The 22,500-nt window shown below is 39.4% G+C and overlaps 1 protein-coding gene and 1 long non-coding RNA gene across 2 annotated transcripts in view; both read right to left on the bottom strand.

The window, feature by feature from the left end:
- Positions 1-18,191, bottom strand: part of LOC106871154 (SCY1-like protein 2) — a 726,002-nt gene extending 707,811 nt beyond the window's left edge. Inside the window, exon 1 of the mRNA XM_089340062.1 lies at positions 17,201-18,191. Within this exon, the coding sequence (XP_089196188.1) occupies positions 17,201-17,350 (150 nt within the window). The 5' untranslated portion in view covers positions 17,351-18,191. The remainder of the gene's footprint in view (positions 1-17,200) is intronic.
- Positions 18,192-21,170: 2,979 nt separating this feature from the next.
- Positions 21,171-22,500, bottom strand: part of LOC149131314 (uncharacterized) — a 3,143-nt gene continuing 1,813 nt past the window's right edge. Inside the window, exon 2 of the long non-coding RNA XR_016238047.1 lies at positions 21,171-22,500. This exon is cut by the window's right edge and continues 1,037 nt beyond it. This is a non-coding gene — a long non-coding RNA (uncharacterized LOC149131314).

The raw sequence follows: 22,500 nt of genomic DNA, 5'->3' as shown, positions 1-22,500 counted from the left end.
ACACACACACACACAAATGTATATATATATATATATATATACATACATGCACGTATGTATTCATGAACATATATATATATATATATATGTAACTCATGCGTTATCTAATGTATGTATAATTTATAATGTATCTTAAACAGACTATTATCCATATATATGCGTATTTGTTGTCAGTGTGTGTCTTTGCGTGTGCATGAACGAGTGTATATATATATATGTGATAGCTTTATCCTTTAAATCCGTTTTTAGCCTGAAACGTCTGTGTACGATGTATGTTAAACGCACGACTGTTTTTTTTTTCTCTCTCTTTTAAATCTCTTGCGTGTGGTAAGTGTGCATGCGTTTCTGTGTTTGCTTACATGTGCGCGTATGCGTGCGTGTGTGTATGTTACATCTGTCTCTGATGAGCGCGTGTTTAAGGAGTGTGTTATTAATCAAACGTGTTTTAACGCGCCTCTGTTAGTGTTTTGCATGTACAGGAGACAGGTGGCAGTGGTGGTGCAGTGCTTAACGTTGTTTGCGTTGGTCTTGTTCTAACCCTTGTTTGTTGTTGTTGCTGCTACCGTCGTCGTTGTTGTTGTTGTTGGTGGTGTTATTGTTGTTGTTGTTGAATCTGCTGCTGATGTTGCTGTTGCTGCTATCGTTGTTCCTGCAGTTGTCAGCTATTTTACTGTTGTTGTAATTGTTATTGTCGATGTTGTTTCTCTTCCTGTCGTCGTTGAATGATTTTACTCCTGTTGTTGTTGTTGTTAATGTTGTCTGCGATAGCGTTGTTGTTGTTGTTCTTATTGCCGTTATGTTGTTGGTACTGTGATCGCTGTTATTGCTGATGTAGCTTGCATTGCGAATCTTGTTTAACCACAGGTCAGACATGATCGAGCAGGCTCATGATTAAAAGTCTTCTCAGGCCATGACCACCCCCGCGTTTTAACTGCTTTTTCAGACAGTAGGATGGGAGTTCTATGACATATGACTGCTATCTTTAACAAGTCCAGCAACCACATAGAGCAGTGGTGCTCAACCATTTTCTGTCTATTGACCGATTTAATTCCTATTGTACTCACGTGGACCCCTATAAACATTCGATGCTTAAGAAATCCTGTAATAGTTTTATAATTAAATATTGTTAGGAATTGCATAAAAAATTGTTAAAATATTTTGTATATTGTAGAAGTATGACCAATTCACATGGCACACAAATTTTCACCGACGAAATCTAGTCTGGACCTCTAAAGGTCATATGGAACCTCACTGACTAAGAAGCTTTCTGTTGGAAGTCATGAAAATACATGAAGGCATATATATATATGTGAAGATATATTCTTTTATTTGTTTCAGTCATTTAACTGCGGCCATGCTGGGGCATCACCTTTAGTCGCATAAATCAACCCCGGGGCTTATCCTTTGTAAGCCTAGTACTTATTCTACCGGCTCTTTTGCCGAACCTATAAATTACGGGACGCAAATACACCAACATCGGTTGTCAAGCGATGGTGGGAGGACAAACACAGACAGACACACACACACACACACACACACACACACACACACACACACACACACACACACACATACACACACACACATACGACGGGCTTCTTAGAATGCGGCAGGGCTTGTTTCAGTTTCCATCTACCAAATCTACTCACAAGTCTTTGGTCGGCCCGAGGCTATAGTAGAATGGACTTGCCCAACGTGCCACGCAGTGGGACTGAACCCGGAACCATGTGGTTGGTAAGCAAGCTACTTACCACACAACCACTACTGTGTGTGTATGTGTATGTGTTTGTGTATGTTTGTGAGTCTGTGCATGTATGTGTATGCTTGTGCATGCATATATATATGTGTGTGTGTATATCCCTCTCCACATACACAGATAAGCATGTTGCGCGCGTGCGCGCACACCCCCACACCCACGCACACATATACACACATACACATTCACACACATACACACACACACACACACACACACACAGACACCCAATAAATCAAGCCTCTATATGGTTACGTAGCTCGCTCGAAATAACTGCCAAATCTCGCACATATTTTTATTTTGTAAGTTTCGGGTATGGTGTGATATTCATGCATTTTAAAGCCGAATGGTACCAAAGAAACGAATGATGAGAAAGTTATTACGCAGATGTGATTCGAAACCGCGAGTTATGGGGCCGTTTAACTTTTAACTGTTTTTACTCTTTCTTCCGTTGCTAATTCCTAAAATATACACTCGCCTGATATGATGACATAATAAACATCGTACATCTGTACATGTGTATGTGTTTATGAATGGTGTATACACACATACACACACACACGCTCACACACGCACACTCGCACCAATATTTAGAAATTATAAGCATATTTACTTCTGTCTTCAAATCCATCCATCAAGCTGTATGTGTTTGGGTGGGTGGGTGGGGGTGTTGTCTGTATGTCTGTCTGTCTGTCTGTCTGTCTGCCTATCCGTGTATCTGTTTACATATCAATTTAGCTTTAGCTGTTTATCTAATCCCCTCCGATTATCAAGCGATACTGGAGAACAAACACAAAGACACACACACACATGTATACACTCACACACACACACATGTATACACTCACACACACGCACACACACACACACAGAGAATGAGGAGAGAATGGATATGTAATTAATAAAATATTATTTATTATTATAAACCGAAGTTATTATTATTATTATTATATTTAGAAATTATTTATCCCTTTCGTATAACTCCGGTTAATACATGATTGCCACTGTTTGTTTCTACTTGACTTAAACTTTATAACTTTAAATTTTTTCTATTGCAGTATTATAGATAAATATGATATTATATGGCATTATCATATGTTTATATATACATGCGTTCTTCTGTTTCCTTTTTCTTTTTCTCCTTCTCAATACCCTATGATATATTCTTACTTTAAGACGTAAAGATATACACTACCTTCTCCCTTTATGTTGGATTGGTGCCTTCTATAACCGGCTCTTTTTATATATATGCTATTAGTTAACCGTTTGCAGCCGTTATCTCAACATGTATTTCTAATCGGTATATCTTTACTACCTCTGAAGCTATTCATCTTATAAAGATTTTGTTTTTGTAAATTAATTATCTAAAGATTACTGAATCGAAACAGCTGTCAGAGATGTCATATTTTACGATCAATAAATAATACCTCATTTATTACTTCTCCATCTTCTTATTCTTTAACTGTATAAATATATGAGCCACGGTTTATATACTTACCTTATAGTTGAACTTTATATGGATTGGTAACTAACCAGTATTATCATTGGATTTTATTATCCTTTAATGAGGTTTATAATCTTTATTTGAATTTGTGCATGTATATATATATATATATATATATATATATATATATATATATATATATATATATATATATATATATATATATATATATATATATATATATATATATATATATATACATACATACATACATATACACACATACATACATGCATACATACATACATGCATACTAATACCGAATAGTAAGAGTGATTGTTACTCAACACTATTGGTGGATAAATATTTTTATCTTTTTATTTGTGGATTAACAATACAACCAATGGCTTTATGTGAAGAGATCACCACAATTGTTCAAGCATACCACATGGAACTGTTGGTACTTGTCTCCATCTGGGATGACACGATGGACTTCTTCCAGTTTCCGTCATACATACATGCATGCATACATACATACATACATACATACATACATACATATATATATGCATATATATATATGTATGCATGCTCTCTCTCTCTCTCTCTCTCTATATATATATATATATATATATATATATATATATATATGTGTGTGTGTGTGTGTGTGTGTGTGTATGTATGCCTGTATATATGCATTTATTTGCATATATATATATGTGTGTGTGTGTGTGTGTGTGTGTGTGTGTGTGTGTGTGTGTATGTGTAAAGTAACAGTTATAGAGAAATACCATTGGTTGTATATCTAGCGTGAACTAAACATATCGGATCTTTTCAACCTCAGATCTCGCATATCTTCAGTTTCTCTAAACGATAACTGTTCTCAGCAAAGAATGTCTTTTTAAAAACACAAAAACGCCGGTGATAGTTGAAGAAATATTCCTCTTAAAAATTATGGCCAGGTGAGTTGTCTTCCTTCATTTGATAGCTAGGTTTTCCAGTTTTGGAGGAAAAATTTCCGAAAATGTGAACCACGCCCCACGGCTTCCGTCTTTAGGAACTCATGTGAATTCATAAGGATTATAATATTTTTTTCTGCCATGCACAATTTACATAGCCTTGTTCCATTGCGATAGGGTCCACAAGCTTCTAGTAATTTCCACCTGATGTTAAAGGGCATATGATCGTCCTTTAGGTGCCATACGTATGCTGCGAGTGTCGCTGTGTTGCGTCTCTCCGGCACCCTGAAAGAAGATCTGTGGTTGTTCAGGCGAATTTTCAATTTGGATTCACAAGATCCGACATCAATTTTAGTGTGTGTCCCTGTTTTGGCATTGATCTTACTGATATTTGTGCTGCTCCTGTTTGAGGCTACCTTTGCATAGTACACTAGCCTCGGTGTTACATCGGCTGTCCACTAGGCATTCATTTCTTATCCTGCATGAACGACCTGCCTCTGTCCGTGGTTTAGGAGTGCTAAGTAATTTCTTATTAACATTGGGTGCACAACTGAAAGAGATCCTTAAATTATGTCTGTTAAAGATCTTTCTATATTTGTGTGATTGCATGAAATGCGAATCCACAAATCTAAGAAAAATCTTACCCGCGCATGTCTGGACGTTTAGGAAGTAGGGGCAGCGAACCATAAGGTCTTGCGGTGGCGTTTCCTTTTATGGTTACTCGATCCTGGTGTATATACGACATGGTATCTGAACACGCTGGCCGCTAGCGCCTCATTGTAAGCGTGAGCTACTGCGTCGAAAATATCTTTATTTGAAGATGAGTTCGAAATCCGTTTACTGATACCTGTTATTAAGTTTTTGAGCACTATAGGTGGGTAGTAGGAGGCTGTGTTAACGTCTGTCATTCGGTTTGGTTAGTCTCTATGGTGATTTTAAGGCCAAGGTTGTTGAGGGTGTATATGATGTCTTTTCTAAGCCTATCTAATGCATGGCCGTTAACACCTCTGGAGATGGCTAAGGCATCATCTCTATATAAGCTGAAGTGGACAGAGGAGAATTTATTATCCAGGGTGTCTAGAATGTAAAACCTTATCAGGTCGCAAGTATCAGCGCTGTCATATGCCCCCATCGCGATAGAGAAATCGATATAATTATGCACGCTAGGAAAACGCTACTGTTCAACCAGGATTCAACCTGGGTCAAATGAACTGACCCTGAAGAGGTCAGTTCAATTGACCCAGGTTGAAGAGGTCAGTTCATTTGACCCAGGTTGAATCCTGGTTGAACAGTAGCGTTTTCCTAGCGTGTATAATTATATCTATTTCCCTATCACTTATGTAGGTAATTCGTCTAGCATATACTAATGCCCTATGAAGTAACATTTTCGATATCGATAGATAAAAGTCCACTATACCGAATAGTATGAAACCAATGTAATACCTCGATTGTGTTACGCCATAAGGAGAGATTAGATACCTTCCTTATGTCTTTATTAACCCTTCTTAGGATGTGTTTACTCATCAGTGCGATTTCGAACTTGGCAGAGTTAGTCAGGTGGCATTTGGGGTTGGAAGTGAAGTTCGGTTTGTGATCTGTGATAGTTATAAAAGCATTATGTTTAGCTAGTATTTCTACCCTGTCGGCAATATCTAGGTCGGTGGCTATTCGTTTTGCCGCATATTTTTTGTGTGATGTTTTTTCTCCAAGAGCCTGTTGTAGTGGTCATTATCTATCTTATAAAGGCTATTTGTCTTATCTGAAAATAGTAGGGTTCTATCTGTATTCTTGAGGAGGTGCATATCGCATCTAAGTCTACGATGAAAGATTAATGAGGACTTACGGAACCTAAGGTTTGGTATAATGCCCTGCAGGTCTGCTTCGAATTCTTTGATCTTGGGTGAGAATCTTCTAGACCTGATGTTAAAGTGGTCAGAGAACAGTTATCATTTAGAGAAACAGACGATATGTCTAGTTCACGCAAGCTATGAAATCAATAGTATTTCTCATAAACTGTTACTATGCACATGCAAAAATAAACAACTGCTCTATTTTTTATAGGGTATGTTCTTTTTCTGACTTAGGAATTTATAACAAAGATATATACATATATATATATATATATATATATATATATATATATATATATATATATATATATATATATATATATATATATACACATACATGCACACATACATACATACAGTGTGTTTGGGTAAAATTTAAAGATTATTTTGTTCTCCGTTTTTGCAGGAACAGTTTGATAAATTATTGAACAGTCAACGGCGTTGGCGAGCATAAAGACGAAACAAAGTTTGTTGATACGGAAGACTGGAATCCATTTGAATATTAGAAAAGAGTTACGTTTATCATGAGAACTTGCGCCGTGTATGAAAATACTGACATCATGACTACTGCTCACTGCTCTGTGAACACTGTAAAGGATGTAAGACATGACATGAACAGGTGCAACGGAGACTACGAAACCGTGGCCAGCAGGAAGGCGTTCTGAACTCATCCGCACACCGGCGTTTTTCCCCACATGTTTGAACAGAGACTTAAGCTTAGTTCAGACGGCTATGTGAAACTGCTGGAAACTGGTCAATCCATTACTAGATAGGGCTGTTGCCGGAAGGCCATATGTGTGGCAGCAGGATTCGACTTCTTAGCATACCTCCGTAAAAAGTCGGAAGTGGTTGTTAGAGAATTTCTACGACTACACCAGTCCCGATTTCTGTGCTTCTAATTCTCTCGATTGTAATCTCGTTGACTACTATGTGAAGGGTATAATAAAGAAAGACACCAATAGCTTTGCTTGCAACACCAAGGTTGAGCTGATGGATAAGGGCAAGGTGTAAAAAGATTTTCCTAGGGACGTAGTGAGGAACGCATACAGCAGGCTCTGGCGATGTGTTGAGGCTGCGATAGAGGCTGAAAGCAGTAACTTTGAGAAAACTCATCTCCCAGCCATAATCAAGAATTTTTTTGATTTTTTAAAAAATAGTTTTATTTTTGGGATGGAATAATGTGCTTTCGTATATTAATTTGCCCGTGATGCATCACGGAATTTTGTCAGTGAACAGGTCGCGGTCTCAAAGCGACGAAAATATTTTGGTAAATTAAATTTAAATGTTGAAGTGAATCTAGCGGTTTTTGCGTGTTTCTTAAATTGCTTATAAACACCTTTCACGCTGCAACTGCTTTCGTTCCAGCACACGATCTCAGATCAGGTCGCTTGCTATGCAAGTACATCTCCGTAATATATATATTATATTTATTTATTTATTTATTTATGTACACAAACACACACGCACAACAGTCACACATATACATAAATATATACATACATACATATATATATATATACATGTGTATATACATACATGCATATATATGTATATACATATATATATATATTCACATGTATGTATGTATATATATATGGCACCAACTTATAAATGTCGAACACACACACACACACACACACACACACACAGATATATGCAAAGAAAGACAGAGAATTGAAGAAGGCCTGCTTTAAATGCGATGTGTAAATGACTTTAGATGGCTACGGGTACGACCTTTCGAAACGTTAAAAGATAGATACAAAAATATATCGAAAAAGGAAAAAATAGATTTTTCTTCTTCACCAAAACAAATAAATAAATAAATAAAATATACCGAAAAGTAATAAAAGAATATGAAAATGGAATCAATGACTTGGTTTAGCGTCAAGGTTAACCTGTGTTGTTGGTCGTGTGTGTGTGTGTGTGTGAGTGTGTGTGTGTGTGTGTATGTTTGTGTATGCCTCTGTGCGTGTGTGTGCGTGTGTGTGTGTGTGTCTGTGTGTGTGTGTGTGTGTGGGGGGGGTTGTGTGTGTATATGTATACACCTTGTGTTTGTGTGTGTGTTTGTATATGTGTGTGTGTGAATGTGTGTGTCCGACATTTATAAGTTGGTGCCATTTGAAGAACAAATTTCGGCCAGAGGTCAACGAGAATTTCCAAGCAGTGACTTTGACCTCTTTTAGGCATTTTGGTCCTCCTCCCCCTCCGCTTCTGCCTTTCTCGGCGTCTCGCCACTTCATCTTGACCACGACGATCGATTTTCCACACGTTTTACGATATTCTTCCACCAATTCCACCACCACAACCATCACCACCACCTCCTTCTGCGACACGACGACGACGACGACCATAACCACCACCATCACCACCACCACCACTACTACTACTACTACTACTACTACTACTACTACTACCACCTGGCAGAGAGATGAATGAAACCAATGACATTGGCGGGAATTGAGGTCAGGGTAGAGAGAAGGAGAGAGGGGGAAGGAGACAGAGAAGCATTGGCGGGAATTTACATTGAATCGATGAATCGATTATGAAAAACAAAAATAATTTTAAAAAATCTCATTCTTTCTCTCGTTCTCTCTCTCTCTCTCTCTCTCTCTCTATATATATATATATATATATATATATATATATGTATATATATATATGTGTGTGTGTGTGTGTGTGTGTGTGTGTGTGTGTGTGTGTGTGTGTGTGTGTGTGTGTATAAATATAAATGAAAACGTAATACATCTGAAGTGGGTGGGACAGCCATTCACGCGGGCCCGATCAGTGAACTTTTATCTTTACTTGTTTCAATCATTTGACTGCGACCATGCTGGGGCACCACCTTGAAGGGGTTTAGTCCAACAAATCGACCCTGGAACTATTTTTTTTAAAGCTTGGTACTTATTCTATCAGTCTTTTTGAGGAACCATTACGTTACGGAGTTGTAAACACACCAGCACCGGTTGTCATGGTGGAGGTGAGAGGGACACACACACACACACACACACACACACACACACACACAGAGACAGAGCAGGCTCCTTTCAGTTTCTGTCTACCAAATCCACTCACAAAGCTTTGGTTGGCCCACGGCTATAGTAGAAAGCACTTGCCCAATGTGTCACGCAGTGGGACTCAACCCTGAACTACACAGCCACTCCTGCGCCTATATCAATAACAGCAATAAAAATGATAATCATTTCAGTTATGGATATAAGGCCTGAAATTTTTAGGGAGTTAGTCGATTACATGGATCCCTGTGCTCAACTGGTACTAATTGCATCAACACCAAGAGAAGAATTTGAGCTCAGAATGCAAGGACGGACGAAATGCCGGTAAACATTTTGCTCGACGCGCTAATGATTCTCTCAGTTCACTGTCCAATAGTAATTTGTTTATTTGCTTCGGGGGTCGACAGATAGCGGGAATATCAAGAAAACAATTCACAAAAGTAGTGGGGAGCTTTACATAGTATCGTTTTACACACACATACGCGCGCATCTAATTTTATAGGAAAAAAGAGAGTTTAGTGAAATTGGTTAACACACGTGGTTAGTCATAGGTACAAAGGGGTTGCGTGGTTCGAGTCCTTCAGGATTTCGTTCAGCTCTCTTTCTTCATCCACGGATTTTTTTTAAAACCACAAACGGGTTTTTCTATAACAACCTGTCCTGATGAAGCTAGGCAACAGAAAGCAGTGCCTTCCCGCATCTAATGTCTTATAATTTATTTATTCAAATTAATTATTTAAATTATTTATTTATTTATTCTTTTGTTTTGTACACGAGGGGTGGCTGAAAAGTTCTTGGCTTTGGGTAAAAGAAAATACTGGAGGATCAGTTAATTATGATTTTACTCAATATATTCTCCTTATTGCAGTGGTCCTTCACACACTTATTGCAGTGGTCCTTCAGTCTTTCTAAACGCTGTAAAAAGAAATCGGAAGGTTGGGCTTTCAACCAAGCTTTTCGCCATACCCTTAAAGCCAGGAACTTTTCAGCACCCCACATCATAGTTACCATCATGGTTTAGAGATCGATACACATCTTGCGGTTACGTTTATTAAGTACGGTAACTCAAAGGTTAATTTTTGTTTCTTTTATATTACGAGCTATTCTTTTAAAGATACATAAGGCGATCAGCTGGCAGAATTGTTAGCACGCCGGACAACATGCTTAGCGGCACTTCGTCCGTTTTTACATTCTGATTTCAAATTCCGCCAAGGATCGAGGTCGATAAAATAAGTGAGAGTCGAGTACTGTAATCAACTATCCCCCTCCCCACAAATTCCAGGCCTTGTGCCTTTAGAAGAATCATTTTAAAGATACACTATTTAATCATTGAAAACATCAAAAGAGCGATGTCCATACATGGAATGTACTTACATGGAATGGCTGGGGATACATCTATCGAGGGCCAACCAAGGAATCTTTCAGGTAACAATGACAATATAAATAATTCTTTTTACTACAACACTAGCAATTTTAGGGGGTTGGGATGATGAGTTGAGTATATCTACCCCAGTACGTGAATATTACTTTATTTTATCGATCCAGAAAGGGTAAAAAGCATTGTCGACCTAGGCAGAATTTGAACCCAAAAAATCTGAAACCAGAAAAAATTGTGCTAATCCTGTTTGCCGACGTGCTAACGATTCGTCAGCTCGACGCCTTAACGCCGATACTGATAATATTAATAAGTCTTTCTACTATAGACACAAGGCTTGGAATTTAGTGGCAAAGGAGTAGTCGATCACTTCGATCCCAGTGTTCAGGTGGTACCTGTTTTATCAACCCCGTAAAGAGAATTGGCAGGGTCGACCTCGGTGATATTGAAATTCAGAACAAGCACACGTCCTACGTAAAGCACTTTCAATACAGGGAAAATAAGAACACGACAACAAACCACAGCACATACCCAAGGCACATAGCTGTGCCGGTAGTGCAGTGAAAACACATGATAAAAAAAGATTAGTGAATAATAATAATAATAATAATAATAATAATAATAATAATAATAATAATAATAATAATAATAATAATAATAATAAGATAGAGAAATTAAGGCAAATAGACCAGATATAGTTGTCAAAGATCATGAAGAAAAAAATGCTTTCTAATTGATGTATCAATACCAGCAGATGACAACGTCTCTCTAAAAGAAATGGAAACACTTTCAAAATACAAAGACCTGGAAATAGAGGTAACTCGAATGTGGAATCTAAAAACAGAAACAATTCCTATTATAGTAGGTGCCTTAGGTATAATAGAAAAAAAAAATTTCAGACAAATACATAACAAAAACACCAGGACTTACAAATATATATAACATACAGAAAATTGCACTACTGGGCACAGCACACATGCTACGCAAAACACTTTCAATACAGTAAACATAAGAGCACCACAGCAAACCACAGCACATACCCAAGGCGCACAAAGCTGCGCTCGGTAGTGAAGTGAAAGCACGTTATAAAAAGAAAACTACTGAACAATAATAATAATAATAATAATAATAATAATAATAATAATAATAATAATAATAATAATAATAATAATAATAATCCTTTCTGCTAAAGGCACAAGGCCTGAAATTTGTAGGGAGGGGACTAGTTGGTTACATCGACTTCATTGTTTCACTAGTACTAAATGTATCGACCCCGAAAGGATGAAAGGCAAAGTCGACGTTGGCGGAATTTGAACCGTAAAGACGGACGAAACGTCGCTAAGCATTTTTTCCCGCCGTGCTAACGATTCTCTCGGCTCGTCGATACTAATTTCATTTGTTGACAATTAAAGGAGGACATCAATAGGTAAAAATTACAGGAATGGTGCGAGAGTGCAAGTGTGTGCGTCTGTGAGCGGGGGCAAGTGGGGCTGCATAGAATTCATTATGAATGCAAAAATAAAAGCAAAGAAGAATAAATCAGGCATGAAAGACAATAGTAAGATTAATTTCTGAATTAAGTACAAGGCCTCCTCCCCACCCCAGTAACCCTTTGCATATGCCTGGTATTTAATTTTATTGAACAAACATCATTCCTTCCGTCTTACCTAAAAGTTGGAAAGTGAACTCAATGTTAGTAGTATTCGCATTCAGATCAGTAAAGGGGAGATAACTAAGGACTACAAAATCATTTAGTTCGGCAGTTTACCTCGTCTCCCAACGTAACGAATCGAAGAATATGCTTTGTTGTTTAAGCCCAAATCAACTCCATACAGACAGATTAGATAATTTCAATGGTGACCATCCCACCTTTTCCCTTCAATATGTAGTAAATCCAGTTTCTCAGTCTCCAACGTGAATTTTTTGCAAGAAAAAAAAAGAGGGCCGCATGGTATAACTCGAGGATGATTTAGCTGCCACTCCTGGCATGTCCGTAGACCATGCAGAGGCTTCTTCTTTGAGTCCTTCTTGCTGTTGGGTTTTAGAGCTGATGGGGTGAGGTGGTAAAGTAAGATGAGATGTATAATCGATCAAATCAACTGATTGGTAAGTCGTATCGATTATCGATCGGGTTAACAAACAATTCAATTGGAAGTTCTGAACGTTCAAGGGACGTAATCACTAAACACTGCAAAGCGATTTAGTCCGTCATTTTAGCTTTGTTCTTTCATAACAATCATTATTTCTGGAGTAATGCTGCTCGACAGCATGCATATTTCAGAGATCAGGGAGTCTCACCACTTCATCTCCACCGCGACCACCACCACCACCACGGAGTCACTCATGGGATTTGAATGTCGCAGGAAAGAATCGTTGGACGGATTCTTCAAACCAAGCCAACAGGTAGGTTACACCAAGGGAAGACCAAGAACGAGATGGTTGGATAATATCCAGGGTCACAGCTGGTGATGCTTGGGAATCCAACTGGAAAGTGTAATGAAGCTTGCTTCTGAAATAACCACATGGAGGAGATGCCAGAAGTTTGTACCTCCACAACACTTCCAGGAATAGTAGGCTGAAAAATTGGAGGGATGGATCTAGCGTATTATTTTTTCTGCTGAGCAAAATGTGCGTTCGTGTGTTACGCTTTAGTCAACCTCAAATATTGACCGAAATCGAAGGAAAAGTCGAAATCTTTGATATAAGGAAGCAACTGTTTGGCAGATTTACAAATTTATACAAATAGAAATAAGTAAAAATAATAATAATAATAATAACAGCAAAAACGGCAAAAATAACAATAACAACAACAGTAACAACAATAATAATTAGAAAAATGGAAATAATAGTAACGTAGAAATTCTACCATATGTACTGTGAGTTAGAATTATAAGCGTTTCTTTGTATTACTATTTTTTAAAATTGTTTCGTCAGAACAGAAAGGGACCTTACTCAGGTAGCGACAAAGGGTCAGGTAGCGACAAAGGGTCAGGTAGCGACAAAGGCGACGAATAAAGTGGGGGGTTAATGGAATAGGTTACAAAATAGAAAATATTTCAGTGCTTACTGAGAAATTGAATAAATGATACACACACATACACGCACATGCACACACACACACACACACACACACACACACACACACACACACACACACGCGCACACAGACAGACATATGCACAGAGTAACTTTTACAAGAAAAGGCTTGGCAGTGACTTCGAAGTTTTGGCTTGCTTTCCGTTGTCAATAGATGAAGGAGAGAAAGCCAAAACTTTGAAGTCACTATCAACCTTTTCTTTGAAACAGTTGATAAACATGCAGTTACTAAACCGTATTGAGTAATGGTCAATTGCTTTTATGTACAATTTCACATAAAAAGCATTAACACACGTACACACACACACACACACACACACACACACACACACACACACACACATACACACACACAAACACACACATTAGACTTAGGGAGATTACGAAGTATGAATAAAGAAATATATAAGGAGGTAGAGGAGTAAAAGTGGTGATCAAAAAGCTCGGAATTACGAGGCGAAACAGCAAGAATGAAAATAAATACAGTAATACGAGGAACATGAAGAACATCTAACAGTTTGGATCATATAATTCATTAATGAGAAGAAAAAGCATTAAGAGCCGCAAGAGAAAAAGAAATGGAAACGATATCGAATTTACAAAACCCCCATATATATACACATATGACTTTGAATATAGGCACAAGACTACAAATTTAATTTATTGCTAAAGGTGTGACCTTATTTTATTAATCCTACTTCTTTGCTTATCGGCAACAATATTTGAACTCTGAATGTAAAGGGAGATAATTAAATAATTAAGTCACTTAATCCGGTGTGGCGTTTACTAATCCAGCATGTCCACCAGAAAAATTTTCCAATTTGTAACAATTTCATCTACTTTTATTGCCTTTCTGTCAAACATCGACATATGGTCTGTTACTTAACAGTGGGATATGGACATATAGTAGTAGTAGTAGTAGTAGTTGTTGTTGTTGCACTTGTTATTGCTTGTGGTGTAGATGTAGCATTTGTTAGTGCTGTTGTGCGTGTTGTTGTTGTTGTTGTTGCAAATGTTGTTTTTGCTCGTAACGGAGGCGGTGATAGTGTTGGTGGAGATGTTAGTGTTCTTCTTGTTATTGTAGCTGTGGTTGTTGTTAGTGAAAGTGCAGGTTGTTGTTTAGAAGCAGGTCAGACCTGAACTGACAGAAAGACTTACTATCAAAATGGTCCCAGCCATAGCCGTCTCGCCTTATTTTCTACCCTTTCATATTTTAAATGACATTGTGAAGTTTGAGGCATATTTACCTGTTATTTCTAGCAGGTTGATCAACCACATAGAAGCTACTTCTTTGATTCAATAGTGTTGATAATTATTATTCATTATTGTTTAATCGACAAAACTCCAGGACTAAAGACTTTCCAGCCGTGACCATCCTAACATATGACTACGACATTCAACATGTTTTTATCAAAGACACTAGTATGTGATTTGAATGGAGGAAATTAGCTGCTATTTTTAGCATGCAGAGCGACCACATAGAGGTTCCCTCATTTGCTCGTTGCTGATGTTTGTTATTGCTGATGGCAGCGGTGGTGGCGATGGTGGTTAAGCTTAGCACCACACCCTTTCACCCGACGCAAATGCGTTCCACTGTGATCACCGCGTATGTGAGGCTGTCTCTTCCACAATGTGTCCTGCCTGTTTAATTTTCTTTGAAGAGAATAATACATGAGTTTGAGGGAGATTTAGCTGCTATTTCTAACAAGCCGAGTGAAAATTATTAGGAACATGTCCCCCACCCCCCACACATTTTGTCAAATGTAGGTAGCATTGCAGAATTTCAATTAAAGTCACGCCTCATCTCGAACCAACAACTGAGACACACATACCGGCTAGAAATAGTAACCTAATCTCCCCCCCTCCGATACCCACTGTCTTGGAAAAAGCACCCAGGAATTAAATGGTTGCCCGTTTATCCTTTCCGTGATCACAGGGAAATAAAAGACGGGATGGTCACAACTGTAATACCTTTGGTCATTGGTCAGCTCGACCGCGTCTGACCGGGAGTTAAGCAACAACAACAACAGCAATTACAATAAATGTCTTTTTTTATTTTTAGGAAGTGAGAGATGTGTGTGCAGGGTGGTGGTGGTGGTAAGAGATTAAATCGATCTCTGTAGAAGATTGCTACGTTATTTTATCTGCACTGAAAGGATGAAGGGCAAAATTGAATTGGGTAGCATTTGAACTCAGCCCGGAAAGGAACCGGAAGCAGTGTTTCCAACTATTTCTCTAATGATTTTTGCCAATCTACTTCCCCAGCAGAAACCACAGCTACAATAACACTGGTTATAACAACAGCAGCAGCACAGCCACCACCACCACCACCACCACCACCACCACCACCACCGCCAACAACAACAACAACAACAACGTGATTGCTACAGTTTTTTCTATATATTTATGCTTTGATTATTTTACCTTCTTTTTCTTTTTTGTGTCGAATTTATCTCCGATAAAATAAAAAAAAAAGGATGAAAGAAAATTTCAACTTAACCCTTTTCCGCTGAGGGCGATCCTGTATTTAGTATATGAAAGGACCAGAATAAATATTGGAAAAGAATTTAGTCCAATTGTCAGCTGGGGTTTTATTTTTTTTAAAAATCACAAAGTACCGCGTTTAATACAAAATGCAGTGCCCTTCCTTCATATTCTAGACTTTGTGTCTTTGTAACAGAAAATCAATACGTTACATATTTTGAATAATTACCCAACTTTCAGACGAATGGATTGACGTAGTAACTGTAGAGTTGTCTCCCTTGATGTTTTGAGTTCAAATCCTAGTAAATTCAGAGTTGCGCTTTTTTAAAACAATTTATTCTTTTGGGGTGGATAAAAATAATATACCAGTTAAATATGGATGGGTAGAAATGATCAACTACAGCATGGTCGGTTGAAATAATTGTTTGAACGTTAGAGAAAAAAGTTATCCAGTATCGAATTACGGCCCTTTAAGATCCGAGTTCAAATTCCGTTGAAAGCATGGCAACTTTTAAATTATTGTCACCTTTGCGTTTTGTCCTCTAGCTCGGGTCCATTAAATAAAATATCAGAGAAATAGTGGGGCGAGAGATGATTTAAATATTTTCCAAGTCTTTTCTTTTTTTTTCTTTTTCTTGTAAACATGTGACAAATAACCTTCTGAAGGGTCGACAAAAATAAAGTACCAGTGCAATACTGGAGGCTAAAAAGCGTGTTAAATATTGTTATAAAGCATACTAGATCTCAATATAATAATAATAATAATAATAATAATAATAATAATAATAATGGTTTCGATTTTCGGCGCAAGGTTAGCAATTTTGGGGCAGGGGCTAAACATCGACCTCTGTGTACAACTGGTTCTTAATTCATCGACCCTGGAAAGATGAATAACCCTTTTTGCTATAGAAACAAAACTTGAAATTTTGAGGGAGGGGTTTGGTCATTACATCGACTCCAGTACACGACTGGTACACATTTTACCGACTCTGAAAGGATAAAAGGCAAAACCGACCTCGATGAACTTCAACAGAATATTAGGGAAAAACTACTTTCCCCTTTCCACACCGCCCAATATTTGCAGTTTTGCGCCTCGCTTAGATATCGTTATATAGACTGGGAGAGCGAATGAAAAATACAACAGCATTATGAACCAACACAACTGATATAAAAATATTTGGAAGGAATAAGGGAGAAGGAAACAAAAGCTAAAATATGTACTTACTCTTTTGTCCTCAAGGCGCACTGCATCGAAAATCTTCCATACCATTTCTGGTCCTGCACTGCCGACCTGTTTGCCTATATCATAATATTTGGTTATAGGATTAATATTGTCAGTGTTTAAGGACAATTTTAGCATGGATAAAACTTCCATTCTCCTCGTCAGAACACTACCACAACCGAAACACTCACAACATCGCGGTGAAGGTGGAGAAGGCGGCGGAGAAGAAGGTGCCGATGAAGAGGGAGGCGATGCCGCAAATGGAGTGGGCGAAACGGGACACGTTGGGCTTGGCCGTGGGCTCGCTTGCGGCCACTGTTGTGGTTGGAGTTGTGTTTGCGACAGGCGGCGTGGCGAGGCCGGCGGTTGTTGTAGCTGTGTGTCTGATAGTCGGCGTGGGGAGGGCGATGGGGGCTGTAGTTGTGTTTGTGATAAGCGTCGTGGTGACGGCGGCGGTGGTTGTTGAAGTTGCGTTTGTGATAAACGGCGTGGAAAGGACGCTGGTTGTTGCAATTGTGTGTCTGATAAGCGGCGTGGAGAGGGCGACGGTGGCTGTAATTGTGTTTGTGAGAGTCGGCGTGGTGACGGTGGTGGCTGTTGCTTTGTCTGTACCGACGGCTGGAGAAGAACTATCGTTGTTGTTTTCCGATTCTGTGTAGGCGTTCGTACTCCCTTTGGTGGTGGTGTCGACGGTTTCAATTGCGACGAGGAAACTGACGAAGGTACACTTTTTAACGCCGCCGCTGCCTGCGAAAACAGTTGTGGTATCGCCGATGATAACGATGATGATGGTGATGCCGCTGGTGACTTGTGTTTTTGCTGATGATGGTGACGAAGAAGCCGGCTTGGTTTCGGGCTTGGTTTGGGACTCGGGCGTGGGCTTCGGCCCCGCTTCCGTGGTGGTTGTCGAGGCGATAAGGACTGAACCGAGGTGGAAAGCGATGAAGACAACGAGGAAAAATCTAGCGGAACGGCTGACGATAATCTCCGAGCTGTTGTTGATAATGATGCTGACGCCGACGAGGCTGCTGATTTGGCTGCAACAGCAGCAGCAGCAGCAGCAGAAGCTGCTGCTGTTGTTGTTGTTGTAGTTGAAGTTGTTGTTGCTATAGTTGTGCTTGTAGGTAGTGGTGATGTGGGTGTTAGTGGTGGGGCCGGCGGAGGAGTTATTGTGACTGTGAGGGTTGTTGCTGGTGTTCGTCTTGGTGCCGGTATTTTTGCAGCTTGTGGATGCAGTTGTTGCTGCTGTTGCAGCTGCTATTGTTGCTTTTGTTGTGGTTGTTGTTGCAGCTGTTGTTGCTTTTGTTGCAGTGGTTGTTGCAGGTGTTGTTTTTGCAGTTGTTATTATTATTGTTGTTGCTGTTGCTACTGTTGTTGGTATTGTTGTTGATGTTGTTGCTACTTTCGTTGCACTTGTTGCCGCTGTTGCTGCAAGTTCTGCTGCAGTTGTTTTTGTTTTCGTTGTTGTTGTTGTTGTTGTTGTGGCTGTTGTTGTTATTGTAGAAGTGGTAATGGCGACGGCGGCGATATTGTTGATGATGGTGATAGTGATGATGATGATAGTGATGATGATGATAGTGATGATGATGATTGAGGGGTTGATAACGATGACGACGATGAGGAGGAGGAGGACGATCAAGATGATGATGATGATGATGATGATGATGATGATGCAAGAAAGGCGTGATGGTGGCACCGTTTGTCGTAGTAATAGGGGGAGGGTGGAGGGGGTGTGCGAAGAAAAAGAGGCGGAGGGGGAGGTTGAAGAAAAGAAAGGAGGCGGCGGAGTAAGGAAAAAATAAAGGGGCTGTGGTGAGAGGGAAAATATAGAAAAGGTGATGCTGCCTGTGACGGTGATGATGATGATGATGATGATGATGATGATGATGTTGATGACGTTTACGTTACAGATTGTTAAGTGATGATTATTGTGCTAATGATGGTACTTTTTACAGGTGTCACACTTGTTGTTGTTGATTGTGGTGTTTAGATGATTGTGGTGATGATGATGGCGTTGTTACAAATTTTGTTATAAATGTGGGTGGCGTGGGAGTTCGAAGGGAGATGTCTTTGTTGTTATTGTTGTTGTTATTGTTGTTGTTATTGTTGTTGTTATTGTTGCTGTTGTTGTTGTTGTTGCTATTATTGTTATTGCTGTTAGTGTTATCGATATGATCGCTATTGTTGTTTAACCCGAGGTCATCTCTGACTGCGCAAATATACAGTTAAAAAGTATTCCTGTCGTGACCATCCCGTTATTTTGGAAGTGTTATTGCCAGCAGATCAGAGGACCAAGTGGATTGTTCTTGGTTTATGTTCTTAATATTGATACAACTGTTATTGTTATTGTTATTGTTTTGCCACCACCGTCAGCTTAGTGCTGAGCAAGGCAGTATTGTTGTTATTGTTGTTGTTGTCACGTTATAGATGTCCTGTTATGCTATTGTTGTGTTGTTGTTATTGTTGTTATATATACAAATATATACACTCTTGTAGTATTGATTTTGGTGGTGGTGGTGTTGGTGGTGGTGTTGGTGTTACGGTGAGAAGGCGAATGGCGCTGAAGGTATTTTAGACAGTGTCGGTACTAGTAGTGTTGCTCTTATTGTTTCGGCTATTGTTGTTGTGGTTGTTTTAAAATGTTAGTGTTGTCTTGTGGTTGTTGGTGGTGAAGTAGGTATTTTTTTTGACCGTCGAAACGATGGAGGGAAGTGTATTGTTATTTGCTGATGTTGTTATTGGTTGTATGTTAGATGAGGTGGTGTTGTTGGTTGTGATGTTCAAAGTATGTTGTTGTTGTTGTTGTTGATAGAGGCGGTGGGGGTTGATGTTATACTCAGTGGTATAAAGAAGAGGGGTGAAGTGATGGTGGTGGTGGTGGTGGTGGTGGTGGTAGAAAGGTAGGAACAATTTCTAAAACCGCTGCTTGATTGGTCCGTTACTGCTGCTGCTGCTGCTGCTGTTGCTGTTGTCGCTGCCGTTGTTGTTATTGCTTATTAGTCGCTGCTGTTGGTTGCTGCTGTCCCTACGACTGCTACAGGTGCTGAGGGTGATATTGTCACACCTGTTGCTTACTGCAACTCCTAATAAAGTTGTTGTCGCTTGTGTTGTTGTTGTTGTTGTTGTTGTTGTTGTCGTTGTGATGTCACCCGCCGTTATTTCCTGCCAATTCTATGGTCGTGCTAAGTTTCTCTTGTTGTTTTTGTAGTTGTTATTGTTGTCACCGCTGCAGCAACAGCAGTAGCAGCAGTAGTGGTGACAGACGCACCGCCGTTGTTGCTACACTTAGTGTAGTGCTTCTTCTTGTTGTTGTTGTCACTGCTGTCACTGTTTCAACTATATCTGATGTTCTTTGTGGTTGTTGTTGCTATTACCCCCGACGTTACTGCTGCTGCTGCTGATGGTGTCGTCAACACGCTTGTTTTTGTTGCGTTGTCCTCTACTTCTTCTTCTTCTTCTTCTTCTTCTACTACTACTACCACTGTAGTTGTTTTTATTGTTGTTGTTGTTGTTGCCTCATGCTTCACTGCTGCTGCTGCTCCTTTTGCGATGTCACTTGTCACTGCTATTCTTTATGTTATAATTGTTGTTGTTGTTACTGTTGTTGGCGCCACCCTCGCTGTCACCTTCTCTATTTCTATGTCGTTTGTGATGATGATGATGATGATGATGATGGCTATAATAACTATATCGTTGTTGTTACAACAACCGCTGTATTTTTGTTTGTGTTTTTTTTTGTTATCGCTGCTGCTGCTGCTGTTGTTGTTGTTGAAATAACTGTTTGTCGCTGTTGTTGTTGTCACTGACGTTGGCCGCAATTCTCGTTACTATTGTTGTTGCTATGTAGGTATTATTGAGATTATACTTATTATTGTTGTTGATGGTATTGATATTGTTATTGTAGTGGTATTATTATTATTATTATTATTATTATTATTCTTATTCTTATTATTATTATTAGTAGTAGTAAGTATTTTTCTTTTTAGTTTGGCATAACTGTGGTTATGATGCTGTTGTTGTTGTTACAGATGTTGGTATTGTTATTTTTATTTTACAGAGGTAGTAGTAGTAGTAGTAGTAGTAGTAGTAGTAGTAGTAGTAGTAGTAGTAGTGGTAGTAATAGTAGTAGTGGTAGTATGTGTTGCTGTTGTTGTTATTGTTGTTGTTACACGGCGAACTCTTCTTCTCGCTCCCCCGCAGCAGAGCAACTCCTTTCTGTCGCGTCCACTTGAGTTCCCACCCCTCACTACTTCCAACACCACAACCACCACAAACACCACTACCACCACCACCGCCAATACAACCACCACCACCACCACCACCACCACCACAGCCACGACCACCACTACCACTCACTTCTCCTCCTCCTCTCTACCTCCTGCCCCTCTCGTTTCTCTTCGCATGTATCTTTCTCTACCCTCTACTTCTTCCTTTGCAGCTGATTTTGCAGCCCCTACTGTTGTTGTTGCTGTTGTTGTTGTTGTTGTTGGTTATGATGGTGGTGATGGTGGCGCTACTTGTCGTTGTTAATGTTGTTCTCCAGCGAAAGCGGTTGATGGAAACGATGTTACTGCTGCTGCTAATAAATGTGGATGTTGCTGCCTTTGGCGATGTCGATGGTGATGCTGACGACAAGATAGTGCTGCTGTTGATGTTGGTGGTGGTGGTGGTGATGATGTTGATGATGTCGCTGTCACTGTTGCTGCTGGTGGTGGTGGTGGTGGCGGCGGTGAAGTTGGTGACTTTGTTAATGATGAAAGCAATATTACTGCTTCAGGTGACGCCGCTGATGCTGCTGCTGTAGGTGATGCTCGTGCTTGCTGCAAGTGCTGTTACTGCTACAGCTGCTGCTGATGATGTCGATGATGATAATGATGATGATGATGATGTTCTATGCTTCCTCTCCCACTGCCCCCCACCACGCTGCCCCGCTGTGACACACTGAAGGCACTGTCCACCTTAATTCACCGGTCAGTTTGTTGTCAGCGTTCACCACCACCGGTCTGTCTGTCCCTCAGTCTCTCTCTCTCTCTATCTCTCTCTCTCTTCCTCTCTCTCACTTTCTCTCTTTCTCTCTCTCTCTCTCTCTCTCTCTCTCTCTCTCTCCTTCTCTCTTCCTTTCTCTTTTACTTTTCTCGCTATTATTGTTGTTGTTGCTTTTGTTTTTGTTGTTGCTGTTAATGTTGTTTTCGTTGAAGATGTTATATCCCTCTGATATCGTAGTAGTAACAGTAGCAGTATAGTATTATTGTAATATCAGTAGTAGTAGTTAGTAGTAGTAGTAGTAGTAGTAGTAGTAGTAG

Source organism: Octopus bimaculoides, chromosome 23 (assembly GCF_046866305.1).
Source record: "Octopus bimaculoides isolate indiv1 chromosome 23, ASM4686630v1, whole genome shotgun sequence".
Classification (NCBI taxonomy): Eukaryota; Metazoa; Mollusca; class Cephalopoda; order Octopoda; family Octopodidae; genus Octopus; species Octopus bimaculoides.
This window is presented reverse-complemented; position numbering and strand designations above follow the sequence as displayed.